This window comes from Triticum urartu, chromosome 1, assembly GCF_003073215.2.
Source record: "Triticum urartu cultivar G1812 chromosome 1, Tu2.1, whole genome shotgun sequence".
Lineage (NCBI taxonomy): Eukaryota > Viridiplantae > Streptophyta > Magnoliopsida > Poales > Poaceae > Triticum > Triticum urartu.
In genome coordinates this window covers 299,590,002-299,604,461 of record NC_053022.1, presented here as the reverse complement: position 1 = coordinate 299,604,461, position 14,460 = coordinate 299,590,002, and the positions used below count along the sequence as shown (strand labels likewise).

General features: G+C 48.9%; 2 protein-coding genes across 2 annotated transcripts; one reads left to right on the top strand and one right to left on the bottom strand.

The window, feature by feature from the left end:
* Positions 1-284: 284 nt before the first annotated feature.
* LOC125508798 (thioredoxin-like protein YLS8) lies at positions 285-1,940 on the bottom strand. The gene is made up of 2 exons (XM_048673598.1): positions 1,615-1,940; positions 285-823 (listed from the first exon to the last, which is right to left on the bottom strand). The coding sequence occupies exons 1-2, from the start codon at positions 1,732-1,734 to the stop codon at positions 515-517; spliced, it is 429 nt and encodes a 142-aa protein (XP_048529555.1). The 5' UTR covers positions 1,735-1,940; the 3' UTR covers positions 285-514.
* A 2,409-nt stretch (positions 1,941-4,349) lies between these two features.
* Positions 4,350-6,590, top strand: LOC125532692 (ataxin-2 homolog). The gene is made up of 2 exons (XM_048696650.1): positions 4,350-4,577; positions 5,450-6,590. Exons 1-2 carry the CDS (start codon positions 4,416-4,418, stop codon positions 6,353-6,355), a joined length of 1,068 nt encoding a protein of 355 aa, XP_048552607.1. The 5' UTR covers positions 4,350-4,415; the 3' UTR covers positions 6,356-6,590.
* The last annotated feature ends 7,870 nt before the right edge of the window (positions 6,591-14,460 follow it).

Genomic DNA, 14,460 nt, shown 5'->3' with positions numbered 1-14,460 from the left:
GTCACGCGTCGCGTGCGGGACCAGAAAGGTACGAGGCCTGACATACGGGCATGTGAACGTTATCAACTTCGCCCACACGCACGCATGTGAGAGGGTTCAGGAGGGAAAAAAAGATGTATATGGACATTAGTTGTTTTGCCCACACATAGGTGTGTGGGCTGGTTGCTGTCCATGCCACACGAGACGTGTGGCACAACTATCCGATACACCACACGTGTGGCAATCATCGGAACCCAAAAAGAAAGGAAGAATCAAAACACAAAATAGGATTCAGCAACACAAAATAAAGGAGTACTAGTTTTATTGGTCATACCCATGCCAACATATTCTGTGTCGAGCATTTCGAACAATCATCAAGGATTTTACAGATGCTTATGAGATGCCAAGATACAACACTGGATAAGCTGGCATACTTCACAGTTCGCATCAATGGTCACCGGCCTAACCGGTGATCAGACATTTTACCAGACAGAATACGCTAGAAATAGCACATGAGCAGCCAGACACAAGTGGCTTAGTAACGGTACTTGGTGGAGTAATCCTTTGGAGCAATCACCAGACCACGGCCCTTCCGGGCTCCCCTGTACACAGTCTCCACAATGTCGACGAACTCTTGCTTGTCTTTCATGGCCCAGTTGATCTTGTTGTTGTTTCCTGTCCCAAGATCAATCATGATGTGCTTGTTCCGGAAGAAGAACATCACCGTGGACGGGTCATACAACTCGTACATGGTGTTGAAATCAGGAACCTCGGTGATGTCAACAAGGTAGATCACTGCAAAGTTCTTTATGGTCTCAGCCACACCTGATAGCACTTCATCCATCTGGACATGAACAAGCAGCGAGTCAGAATGGATTCAATAAGGTGGATTAGCAGAAACTGCAATCAATAACAGACAATGGTTATTTTATTTTTTGCATGAAACATCAAAACAAGTTGCTCATGGACCTCCACAGCTCAACTTTGTCAGGGTTGTGCTGTCAGGTTACTCAGGTATAGGACAGGTCATAGTGCTTTTGTTTTCAGTTTTGTTTAGAAAACTTGTGCACCACATCCCATGCACTTCTGCTCTTGCTGTAGAGACTAAAGAGGCTATGAGCTGCAGGCCCATTCACTAGCATGGACACTCGGACAGTACCTAGGGAACCACAGTTCTTATATTCTAATCCCTAAACCTTGTCTAAACTATCAGTATCCGTAAACCCAACCGTTCAAATTTCATGAATCCATGACCCCGACAACCAAATCCAATATCGACTCCAAACAATTGATCCAGCGTAAGTCCAGACACAACGTCCATGTGTTTTTTGAGGCTTTGACGAGGAAAATGCTGATGGCACGTTCACTAGGATGGACAGTTGGAGAGTGCCTAGGAAGCCACAGTTCTTGTAAGTATCAGCAAGAGACTCGGATCTTGGGTGATTCTGATCCCTAAACCCTACCTAATCTATCAGTATCCGTAAACCCAATCAGCGAAATTTCACGAATCCATGACCCCTACAAGGCTACGACCAAATCCAATATCGACTCGACTCTAAACAATTCACCCGGCGTAAGTCCAGACGCAATCGATTACTGAAAGGTAGGGTTCGTCAGGGGATCGATGGCCCGTACCTGCATGCATGTCTCGTCCCAATCGTGGCCGAAGCGGATGATGACCAGCCTCTCCTCCTCGGCGAGGATGGCTTGGTCCACCGCCCATCCCGAGTGCAGGTGTGGCAGCAGGTAGGACATGTCCTCCTCGCGCTCGTCGCCGACGGCCCCCGCTGATCCGCGAGAAGATTTGGGGATTTCGAACCCTCAGAACGGGTAGCGAGCAGGCAGCAGAGGTGGAATGTGCGTGGAACGCAACACGGTGAGATTCGATCGAACTTTCTGGGAGACGGAAAGAGGGGGAGAGTTTCGACCTAACAGCCTAGAACACCATGGAAACTTCCGGAAACTGCGATTTGGGTATGCCGCGCCCGCGGTCCCATGGCCCAATTTAGGACTCGTGTTAGGAGGCCTGACTAGACCGCGGGAAGTAATAGGCTTTTGATATGTCGGCCCACTTAAGCTGAGCAGCTTTTATGTTATTGTAATTGTTATATACTACTTCCTCAGTCCCAAAATAAATGACCCGACTTTGTACTAAAGCTGAGTCACTTTTTTTTGGAACGGAGGGAGTATAAGCGTATTTTTTCTGTAAAAGGCCAAAGGCCATAAATTAATTAGCACAAACCCTTAAAAAATATCACAATCCTTACATAAATTAAAAAATACATCCAAATCTTCTTGGTTGCCCAAGTCTTCTTCTTCCTGAGGCTCCTTTGGACCTTCGTCTCAATCGAGCAAACATGTTTAAACATAGGAGCTTATAAAAAGCAACAACCGAAAAGTCGTCGATGTAGATCAAAAGATGTTGTCAACCTTGATGTGCGTAGCAAATCGTCGCCCCAAAGAACAAAACGGTAGAGAGGGCTTGTAGAATGCCCCAGTTCCGGCCAAATGGAGTCGGAGAACACACGCTCTCCGATTAGGCCAGACTGGCAAACCTTCGTGGTTCGGAACTGAAGCCAAGGGACCAAGATGTACAACCACATTGTTCACTCCGCAAGACAATTTGATCAAAACAAATGTACTAAAAAAATCCAGACCCGAAGAAGCAGATTTGAAGACACTATGTCTCCCGATGATACGAGTAAGCATCATCGAAACAAGGGCGAGGCTTGGAGACTATATTGCACGACCCGGAGAGGGGGAAATGACGGGCCCGATTGGTAGACGGGTCATGCCCGCATACCCACACCGACGTAGCCGACAGAGGAGATGGTGGCGAAGGAGAAACCCTAGCTTTAATTGTTACATACAAGTAGATGTTGGAAATGTGAGCAATTTACCGTATGATTTTATTAACAGAAACAGTAAATAAAATATGATTATTATAGTAGAGATGAAACAAGTCGTGCAATCTAGCAGAGTGAAGGCAAATAGCATTTGTACCGGTGTCTCAAAGAGGTGGGGTTTCGGCTCATTCCCCGCAACCCGCGGCACGCCGTGACGAGGCGTGGCAAAGCGGGCGGCGGAGGAGCACGCGTGAATGTCCCTCTTGTTCTCATGCTCATATATGTGGGAAACAACCTTCTTTATAAGGAGGTCCAACTCCTACCAAACTAGCAATGCACGAATGAGATGAGTGGGCCTTTAGAATTAATTAGGAATTCTGAAACTGATTGTTGGGCTGATCCAAAATAGATTAAAATTCCAGCAATAGATACGCGGTGGCTAAGCTTAAACTTTTTTAAAAAAATAGTAGCATACTAGTGTAAACCCTGTGCTTTGCTGCGGGTATCATTAAAGGGTTTTAGTAAATTTATTTTAAAATATGCATGTACAAGTTCACATTTTTTTAAGTATGGACTTGCGAAGTTCAAGTGCAAACTAAAATGTCAATTTTTTGTACATCAATTTTTTTGCCACAATTAAGGCAATTTTAATGGCCGCACTTTTGCGGAGTTATAAACTGATGACATATTAATCTAACAGTTATTATACTTCTTTACATTCTTTCTAATACTATCTTCATTTGTATAACTCTGTTTCAAGTCACACTTTGTAATGTTGTATGAACTTTATTTAGAAAATTACGAGCATTCACAATACCAAATCAATACCATTAGAATGAACATTTAATAATAATAAAATCGCTTCATATATATTTATTATTTTGATAGTTTGTACTACTATTTTTTTATAAACTTGGTCAAACCTCATTACGTTTGACTTAGGTCACAGCTAATACGTGTAGTAAATAAAAATGAAGGGAGTACATATTTTCATGAAGAGACATTTTTCACCAAGGGACGGACCTCTTTTCATTACGGGACGTGTATTTCTATGAAGAGACATCTTTTGACTATCCATAACAGACATCTTTTTCACTAATGTGCGAGTATTTTCACAAATAGACATATTTTCACTTGGGGACATGTATTTTGGAGGTGCCTTTTAAGCAAATATCATGAGTACTGTTCTTTTTAAGGTGACATGTCTTAACATGAACCGTCGCATTAGGAGTCAGTTTTACAATAAATAGATATACTAGTATGCTACTATTTTTCCCCCCTCTAATAGAAGTCAGTTTTACATGTTGTTTCTAATAAATAGACATACTAAAAGATAGTTTCTCTAGATCTCCCCCCACCCCCCACCCCTCTAATTAGAAACGGCATCATGTGGGAGACAGCAGCAAAAATATCTTTTAGCCAAACACACATAATGTGTGATGTGAACCAACGCTAGGAATCATTATATCCCCTCTCCTCCCTCTCATCTTCAAAGTCATATAGCTCCCACTAATTAACCACATTGTCTGTGTTCACGCTCTCACTGCTTCACATCCTGAAAAACAACCACTCCGCATCCGCTTTGAGTCCATGAAATACTCCGATCCCGCAATGCCGATCTATGCGGCCATCAAGGTGGAAGAGGAAGACCAGGAGGGGGTTGCCATTGCCAACTTTGGTACGGCAGGCCAGGTGCGCGGCGGCCAACAGGACTGCATGGCCATCTTCAGGAACCCCGCTCCTCCCCCACAGGTTAGCAGTGCGATATTGTTTTATTTAAAATTTAAAATATAGTGCTATATCTTTTTCAACATGTTGCTGCACAGCGACATGGATTTGCATCTCGATTGTATTCCTCTTAACATGGTATAACTCCTAAGTTTTAAATTTGATTCGTTTCCTCCTCGCGTGAGCAGTTAGTTTTCATGTGTGTTTACGACATCTCGTATATGGTATGAAAACTATGGATTAGCTTCACATCACAGTGCTAGTTAGTACGGTATTCGTGCCTCTTCCGTAGCTAGAAGGTACAACTGTAAGGATGTCGAGAGGATTCTTTTTGCTTACATTTTATTTGTTTTTTCGCTTATTTTTCAGACTTGTGCATAGGTAATGTTTGGACCTTGATCGTTGCTTTATCTTTGAAAACCTGTTTCGAAACGATCCTTTGTTTCAGTTTGGGAGATTTTTTTTTGCGAATGCAGTTTGGGATTTTATCCATTATTGAAAGTATGGTTTTTAATTGCTTATTTATCTAGATGTGTTTTAGCAAAACTGTAATTTACACCCACAATGAATGTCATCGCATCAGATTTTAGTCACAAATGTTGATGCCAAATACATCGGGTAAGCTGTAGAGGAACTGTATAACCATATATCACATCTCTGGCTGGGACAGAAGTGAAATCAACTAAATGGGTGGAGAAACTCAACCTATCATGTTTTCCAGATTCAATTAATCCATAAACTCGTACTACTAATGAATCATCTGCATCAGTTTGTATGTTTCATTATCTGTGAGTAGTTAATTTAGAGAAAAATGTCTCTGCAATCTGCTCTGCAATTTGTTCTGTCAAGATCTCTATTATTGTTCGCCTCAGATATTTTGTTTCCTCTTCATTCAGGTGCAGCCGCCGCGGCCACCTCCACCTGCACCTGCACAATGCCAGTGGAACAAGAGGCTGGCTACCGGACCGCCTCCAGGCTTCCCCGGCGTGTGCCAGCCGCCACAGAAGAGACACCAGTCTGGGCCGCAGCCACCGCACAGGCAGCACCAGGTGCAGCCACAACAGAGACAGTATCAGGCGCCGGCGCAGCAAGCACAGAGGCAGTATCAGGCGCCGCCGGCGCAGGCGCAGCAGGCGCAGAGGCAGTATCAGGCGCGGCCACCGCAGACGCAGCAGTACCAGGCGGCGGCGCCGCAGGCACAGCCACCGCAGAAGCAATACCCGCCACCACAGCCTAGGCGGCAGCAGGCGGCGCAAGGGCAGTCACTGCAACAGCAATACCAGGCGCAGCCGCGGCAGATGCAGTACCCGCCGGCGCCGACGCAAGCGCAATCACCGCAGATGCAATACCAGCAGCCGGAGCCTGCGCAAGCGCAAGCCCCGCAGATGCAGTACCAGCCGGCACCGACCCAAGCGCAACCACCGGGGATGCAGTACCAGCCGGCGCCGTCGCCGAGCGCGCGGCAGCACGCTCCCACACCTGCCGCTCAACACGCCCCGTCCAGCAGCAGGCCCCGACTTCAGCCGAGGGCGGCGGCCAAGCCGGCGTCCGCGTTCAAGAAGCCCTCCGTGGTGTGCGGCGTGTGCGACGTGCGGTGCATGACGGCGGTTCACCTCAAGCAGCACGAGAAGGGGAGGAAGCATCGGAACAAGGTGGGCTGCGCCGCCGGGGAGATGAACGTGTGGTGCGACGTCTGCTCCGTGACCCTGTTAACCAAGCTCAACGTCAAGGAGCACTACTCCGGCAAGCCGCATCTCCAGCGGGCCTCACGCTCCAGTGCCAAGGGCAACCGAGCAACCTGACATTGTCCATGCCACATTCCCACATGACAGTTTCACCAGGTTTTTTATTTTAATATTTTTCCTTCATGACTTGACGATACTATTATCCAGACTCCAGTGGTATCTGCAACTTTGAAATTGTGTCTTTTTAATACCAGTATATGTATAATAACTGTAATGCAGCACCCTAGTGACACGCTGACAACTAAATTTGCTACGTACTACTTGAATTCTGTAATGGATTTTATATATTGTGTGTGCGACTCTGTTTTATTCAGGTTTTTTTTCCACGTTATAATTTCACTGAGCTGATTAGGACTTTAATTTAGCAACCTGAAATTATGAATGGTTTGATGTGGCAGCTCTCTAATGCCAAACCTAGTCCACGGTGTAGTCGCAACCTCTTGCGTATTCACCACCGCCTTCACCATCATTGTCGTGAATGTCGTCACACACCGGATCATCGCTGATTGGAGGTCTCATACTCCTCCAATCTCCGATGCACGCGTGCGATCGGTCGATCTTATACATACCGGAGAGATGGTTGCTCGAGAATCTACCATTGAATTCCTATGTCATTACTCCTTTATAGCCGCGCCGGTGGCCACTCCAGCCCCCGCGGCCACCCACTGCCTCTCACCGGCCGCCTCCCCGGCCCTCGATGGACATCTCCCCTCCCCCTGGCGGCCAGCACCCGGTGCCGCGCTGGCTTGCCTCAAGACCCTCCTCCACTGGATCTAGCTCCGTGGCATCCTCCTACCGCGACGCCCTCCTTGCCTCCCCAGCCCCCTTTGCCGGCGACCTCCAGGCCAGCCCTCCGCCTCGCCGGCCCGGACCGCGGTCGAAGGTTCACCGCGTCGCCCCGCTGTTGGAGGAGCCATGGCAGGCGGCCCGGGACCACCGCCGAAAGCGTCCGCGGCAGCCTCGCCCCCGTCCGTGCCGCCCCCACTCCCTGGTCGGTGGCTGGTGCCCCCGCTGCCTCTTCCCTGGCCATCCGCTCGTGGAATGTCGCAAGGACATCCGTTGCCGGCGGTGCGGGTTCTTCGGTCACAAGGCACGGGCTTGCACCGTGCCCCGTGCCTCCCTCCCCCCGGCCAAGCGACCGCGCGCCGCGCCACCCTTCCCGGTGCCCAGCTTCAACGGTTCCGGCCTCGCCGTGTCCTCCGGGCAGGCCTCACCGTCCCCATCGCCGGTCCCCTCCCCGCGCCCCTCGTCGACGTCCTCGGGCGCGGCTCCGCCTTCGCGGCCGTCTTCCTTGCCCTTGCTCGCGGCGCCGTCCCCGCGACCCTTGTCATCTGTAGGATCGAAAGTATGTCTAGAGGGGGGGGGGTGATTAGACTACTTGACCAAATAAAAATCTAGCATTTTCCTAATTTTAGTTCTTGGCAGATTTTAGCAACTTTGGACAAGTCAAGCAATCTTAACACAATTCAAGCAAGCATGCAAAGAGTATATGAGCAGCGGAAAGTAAAGCATGCAACTTGCAAGAATGTAAAGGGAAGGGTTTGGAGGATTCAAACGCAATTGGAGACACGGATGTTTTTGTCGTGGTTCCGATAGGTGGTGCTATCGTACATCCATGTTGATGGAGACTTCAACCCACAAAGGGTAATGGTTGCGCGAGTCCACGGAGGGCTCCACCCACAAAGGGTCCACGAAGAAGCAACCTTGTCTATCCCACCATGGCCATCACCCACGAAGGACTTGCCTCACTAGCGGTAGATCTTCACGAAGTAGGCGATCTCCTTGCCCTTACAAACTCCTTGGCTCAACTCCACAATCTTGTCGGAGGCTCCCAAGTGACACCTAGCCAATCTAGGAGACACCACTCTCCAAGAAGTAACTGTTGGAAATATGCCCTAGAGGCAATAATAAAATGGTTATTATTGTATTTCCTTGTTCATGATAATTGTCTATTGTTCATGCTATAATTGTATTAACCGGAAACCGTAATACATGTGTGAATACATAGACCACAACATGTCCCTAGTAAGCCTCTAGTTGACTAGCTCGTTGATCAATAGATGGTCATGGTTTCCTGACCATGGACATTGGATGTCATTGATAACGGGATCACATCATTAGGAGAATGATGTGATGGACAAGACCCAATTCTAAGCCTAGCACAAGATCGTATAGTTCGTCTGCTAAAGCTTTTCTAATGTCAAGTATTTTTTTCCTTAGACCATGAGATTGTGCAACTCTTGGATACCGTAAGAATGCTTTGGGTGTACCAAACGTCACAACGTAACTGGGTGGCTATAAAGGTGCACTACGGGTATCTCCGAAAGTGTCTGTTGGGTTGGCATGAATCAAGACTGGGATTTATCACTCCGTATAAACGGAGAGGTATCTCTGGGCCCACTCGGTAGGACATCATCATGATGTGCACAATGTGACCAAGGAGTTGATCACGGGATGATGTGTTACGGAACGAGTAAAGAGACTTGCCGGTAACGAGATTGAACAAGGTATCGGGATACCAACGATCGAATCTCGGGCAAGTACTATACCGGTAGACAAAGGGAATTGTATACGGGATTGACTGAATCCTTGACATCGTGGTTCATCCGATGAGATCATCGTGGAACATGTGGGAGCCAACATGGGTATCCAGATCCCGCTGTTGGTTATTGACCAGAGAGATGTCTCGGTCATGTCTGCATGATTCCCGAGCCCGTAGGGTGTACACACTTAAGGTTCGATGACGCTAGGGTTATAGAGAAAGTATGTACATGGTTACCGAATGTTGTTCGGAGTCCCGGATGAGATCCCGGACATCACGAGGAGTTCCGGAATGGTCCGGAGGTGAAGATTGATATATTGGACGAAGGGTTTTGGAGTTCGGAAGTGTTCCGGAGGTACTATGTGATGACCAGCATGGCCGAAAGGTGTTTCGGGAGCCCCGGCAAGTGTTGGGGGGCTTCATGGGCCAACGGAAGGGGGCAAACCAGCGCACTAAGGGGATGTGCGCCCCCTCACCTATTCCCATGTGACCAGGGGGTTTGGGGCGCCCCATCTAGGGTTCCCACCTCCTGGCTTGGGGGCCAAGTCACCCAAGGGGGAGATCCCATATGCCCTGGCCGCCCCCCCTAGGGGAAAACCCTAGGGCGCCTCCCCTTGCCCTTGCCCCTACATACAGTGGAGGATTTGGGGCTGCACAACACACGAGTCTCTCTCCCCCTCTTGGCGCAGCCCTACCCCTCTCCCTCCTCGTCTCTTGCAGTGCTTGGCGAAGCCCTACTGGCGTGCCACGGTCCTCCACCATCACCACGTCGTCGTGCTGCTGTTGGACGGAGTCTTCCCCAACCTCTCCCTCTCTCCTTGCTGGATCAAGGCGCGGGAGACGTCACTGGGCTGTACGTGTGTTGAACGCGGAGGCGCCGTTGTTCGACGCTTAGATCGGAATCGACCGCGATCTGAATCGCTGCGTGTACGACTCCACCAACCGCGTTCTTGTAACGCTTCCGCTTAGCGATCTACAAGGGTATGTAGATGCACTCCCCTTCCCCTCGTTGCTAGATTACTCCATAGATTGATCTTGGTGATGCGTAGAAAATTTTAAATTTCTGCTACGATCCCCAACAGTGGCATCATGAGCTAGGTCTATGCGTAGTTTCTATGCACGAGTAGAACACAAGTTGTTGTGGGTGTCAATTTTGTCAATTTACTTGCCGTTACTAGTCTTATCTTGATTCGACGGCATCGTGGGATGAAGCGGCCCGGACCGACCTTACACGTACTCTTACGTGAGACAGGTTCCACCAACTGACATGCACTAGTTGTATAAGGTGGCTAGCGGGTGTCTGTCTCTCCCACTTTAGTCGGATCGGATTCGATGAAAAGGGTCCTTATGAAGGGTAAATAGAAATTGGCATATCACGTTGTGGTTTTGGCGTAGGTAAGAAACGTTCTTGCTAGAAACCCATAGCAGCCACGTAAAACATGCAACAACAATTAGAGGACGTCTAACTTGTTTTTGCAGGGTATGCTATGTGATGTGATATGGCCAAAAGGATGTGATGAATGACATATGTGATGTATGAGATTGATCATGTTCTTGTAATAGGAATCACGACTTGCATGTCGATGAGTATGACAACCGGCAGGAGCCATAGGAGTTGTCTTAATTTATTTATGACCTGCGTGTCAATGCAAACGCCATGTAATTACTTTACTTTATTGCTAACCGTTAGCCATAGTAGTAGAAGTAATAGTTGGCGAGGCAACTTCATGAAGACACGATGATGGAGATCATGATCATGGAGATCATGGTGTCATGCCGGTGATGATGGTGTTCATGCTGCGCCTCGAAGATGGAGATCAAAGGCGCAAGATGATATTGGCCATATCATGTCACTTTATGATTTGCATGAGTTAGTTGCGGGATGATGTATTACGGAACGAGTAAGGAGACTTGCCGGTAACGGGATTGAACTAGGTATTGAGATACCGACGATCGAATCTCGGGGAAGTAACATAGCGATGACAAAGGGAACACCGTATGTTGTTATGCGGTCTAACCGATAAAGATCTTCGTAGAATATGTGGGAGCCAATATGAGCATCCAGGTTCCGTTATTGGTTATTGACCGAAGACATGTCTCGGCCATGTCTACATAGTTCTCAAACCCGTAGGGTCCGCACGCTTAAAGTTCGGTGACGATCTTAATTAGGGTTTTTGTGTTTTGATGTACCGAAGGTTGTTCGGAGTCTCGGATGTGATCACGGACATTACGAGGAGTCTCGAAATGGTCGAGACATAAATATTGATATATTGGAAGCCTATATTTGGATATCGGAATCATTCCGTGTGAAATCGGGATTTTACCGGAGTACCGGGGGGTTGCCGGAACCCCCCGGGGGTTAATGGGCCTACATGGGCCCTAAGGGAGAAGAGGAGGGCCGGCCAGGGCAGGCCGCGCGCCCCTCCCCCTAGTCCGAATAGGACAAGGAAGGGGGGGGCGCCCCCTTTCCTCTTTCCCCCTTCCCCTTTCCTTCTCCAACTAGGCAAGAGGGGGGAGTCCTACTCCCGGTGGGAGTAGGATTCCTCCAGGCGCACCCCTAGGGGCCGGCCGCACCTCCCCCCTCCCTCCTTTATATACGGGGGCAGGGGGGCACCCCATGACACACAAGTTGATTTTCGTGATCGTTCCTTAGCCGTGTGCGGTGCCCCCTCCACCATATTCCACCTCGGTCATATCGTAGCGGTGCTTAGGCGAAGCCCTGCGTCGGTAGCAACATCATCACCGTCACCATGCCGTCGTGTTGACAGAACTCTCTCGTGAAGCTCTGCTGGATCAGAGTTCGCGGGACGTCATCGAGCTAAATGTGTGCTGAACTCGGAGGTGCCGTGCGTTCGGTACTTGGATCGGTTGGATCGTGAAGACGTACGACTACATCAACTGCGTTGTGCTAATGCTTCTGCTTTCGGTCTACGAGGGTATGTGGACAACACTCTCCCCTCTTGTCGCTATGCATCACCATGATCTTGCGTCTGCGTAGGAAATTTTTTGAAATTACTACGTTACCCAACAGTGGCATCCGAGCCAGGTTTTATGCGTTGATGTTATATGCACGAGTAGAACACAAGTGAGTTGTGGGCGATATAAGTCGTACTGCTTACCAGCATGTCATACTTTGGTTCGGTGGTATTGTTGGATGAAGCGGCCCGGACCGACATTACGCGTACGCTTACGCGAGACTGGTTCTACCGACGTGCTTTGCACACAGGTGGCTGGAGGGTGTCAGTTTCTCCAACTTTAGTTCAATCGAGTGTGGATACGCCCGGTACTTGCGAAGGTTAAAACAACACCAACTTGACAAACTATCGCTGTGGTTTTGATGCGTAGGTAAGAACGGTTCTTGCTAAGCCCGTAGCAGCCACGTAAAACTTGCAACAACAAAGTGAGAGGACGTCTAACTTGTTATTTATTTCCTTGTTCATGTATTGTCTTTATTCATGCTATAATTGTGTTATCCGGAAATCGTAATACATGTGTGAATAGACACCAACATGTCCTAGTAAGCCTCTAGTTGACTAGCTCGTTGATCAACAGATAGTCATGGTTTCCTGACTATGGACATTGGATGTCATTGATAACGAGATCACATCATTAGGAGAATGATGTGATGGACAAGACCCAATCCTAAACATAGCACAAGATCGTATAGTTCGTTTGCTAGAGTTTTCCAATGTCAAGTATCTTTTCCTTAGACCATGAGATCGTGTAACTCCCGGATACCGTAGGAGTGCTTTGGGTATGCCAAACGTCACAACGTAACTGGGTGACTATAAAGGTAGCTACGGGTATCTCCGAAAGTGTCTGTTGGGTTGACACGGATCAAGACTGGGATTTGTCACTCCGTATGACGGAGAGGTATCACTGGGCCCACTCGGTAATGCATCATCATAATGAGCTCAAAGTGACCAAGTGTCTGGTCACGGGATCATGCATTACGGTACGAGTAAAGTGACTTGCCGGTAACGAGATTGAACGAGGTATTGGGATACCGACGATCGAATCTCGGGCAAGTAACATATCGATAGACAAAGGGAATTGCTATACGGGTTGATTGAATCCTCGACATCGTGGTTCATCCGATGAGATCATCGTGGAGCATGTGGGAGCCAACATGGGTATCCAGATCCCGCTGTTGGTTATTGGACCGGAGAGTCGTCTCGGTCATGTCTGCATGTCTCCCGAACCCGTAGGGTCTACACACTTAAGGTTCGGTGACGCTAGGGTTATAGAGATATTAGTATGCGTAACCCGAAAGTTGTTCGGAGTCCCGGATGAGATCCCGGACGTCACGAGGAGTTCCGGAATGGTCCGGAGGTAAAGAATTATATATAGGAAGTGCTGTTCGGCCATCGGGACAAGTTTCGGGGTCATCGGTATTGTACCGGGACCACCGGAAGGGTCCGGGCACCGGGTGGGGCCACCTGTCCCGGGGGGCCACATGGGCTGTAGGGGTGCGCCTTGGCCTACATGGGCCAAGGGCACCAGCCCCAGGCCCATGCGCCTAGGGTTCCACCATGGAAGAGTCCATGTGGTGGAAGGCACCCCTAGGTGCCTTGGGGGGGAGGGAATCCTCCTTGGCCGCCGCCCCCCCTAGTAGATCTCATCTACTAGGGCCGGCGCCCCCCCCCCTTGGCACCCCTATATATAGTGGGAGAGGAGGGATTTACCAGCCCCTGGCGCCTCCCTCTCTCCCCGTTACGTCTCTCCCTCGTAGTCTTGGCGAAGCCCTGCTTCTGTGACGCCCTGCATCCACCACCACGCCGTCGTGCTGCTGGATCTTCATCAACCTCTCCTCCCCCTTGCTGGATCAAGAAGGAGGAGACGTCTCCCGTCCCGTACGTGTGTTGAACGCGGAGGTGCCGTCCGTTCGGCGCTGGTCATCGGTGATTTGGATCACGTCGAGTACGACTACATCTCACCGTTCTTTTGAACGCTTCCGTGCGCAATCTACAAAGGTATGTAGATGCATAGATGCTCGTTGCTAGATGAACTCCTAGATGATCTTGGTGAAACGAGTAGGAAAATTTTTTGTTTTCTGCAACGTTCCCCAACAGTGGCATCATGAGCTAGGTCTATGCGTAGTTCTTCTTGCGCGAGTAGAACACAATTAGTTGTGGGCGTAGATTTGTCAACTTTCTTGCCGTGCTACTAGTCTTTTCTTGCTTCAGCGGTATTGTGGGATGAAGCGGCCCGGACCAACCTTACACGTACGCTTACGTGAGACCGGTTCCACCGACTAACATGCACTAGTTGCATAAGGTGGCTGGCGGGTGTCTGTCTCTCCCACTTTAGTTGGAGCGGATTCGATGAACAGGGTCCTTATGAAGGGTAAATAGAAGTTGACAAATCACGTTGTGGCTTTCACGTAGGTAAGAAAACGTTCTTGCTAGAACCCTACTTCAGCCACGTAAAACTTGCAACAACAATTAGAGGACGTCTAACTTGTTTTTGCAGCAAGTGCTTTGTGATATGATATGGCCAAAGTTGTGATGAATGATGAATGATCTATATGTGATGTATGAGATGTTCATGCTATTGTAATAGGAATCACGACTTGCATGTCGATGAGTATGACAACCGGCAGGAGCCATAGGAGTTGTCT

Coding starts and splice junctions, on each gene's coding strand:
- LOC125532692 (XM_048696650.1), top strand. CDS start 4,416: ATGAAATACTCCGATCCCGCAATGCCGATCTATGCGGCCATCAAGGTG. Junction 4,578..5,449: donor ACCCCGCTCCTCCCCCACAG/GTTAGCAGTGCG, acceptor CTCTTCATTCAG/GTGCAGCCGCCGCGGCCACC.
- LOC125508798 (XM_048673598.1), bottom strand. CDS start 1,734: ATGTCCTACCTGCTGCCACACCTGCACTCGGGATGGGCGGTGGACCAA. Junction 824..1,614: donor GGGACGAGACATGCATGCAG/GTACGGGCCATC, acceptor GTTCATGTCCAG/ATGGATGAAGTGCTATCAGG.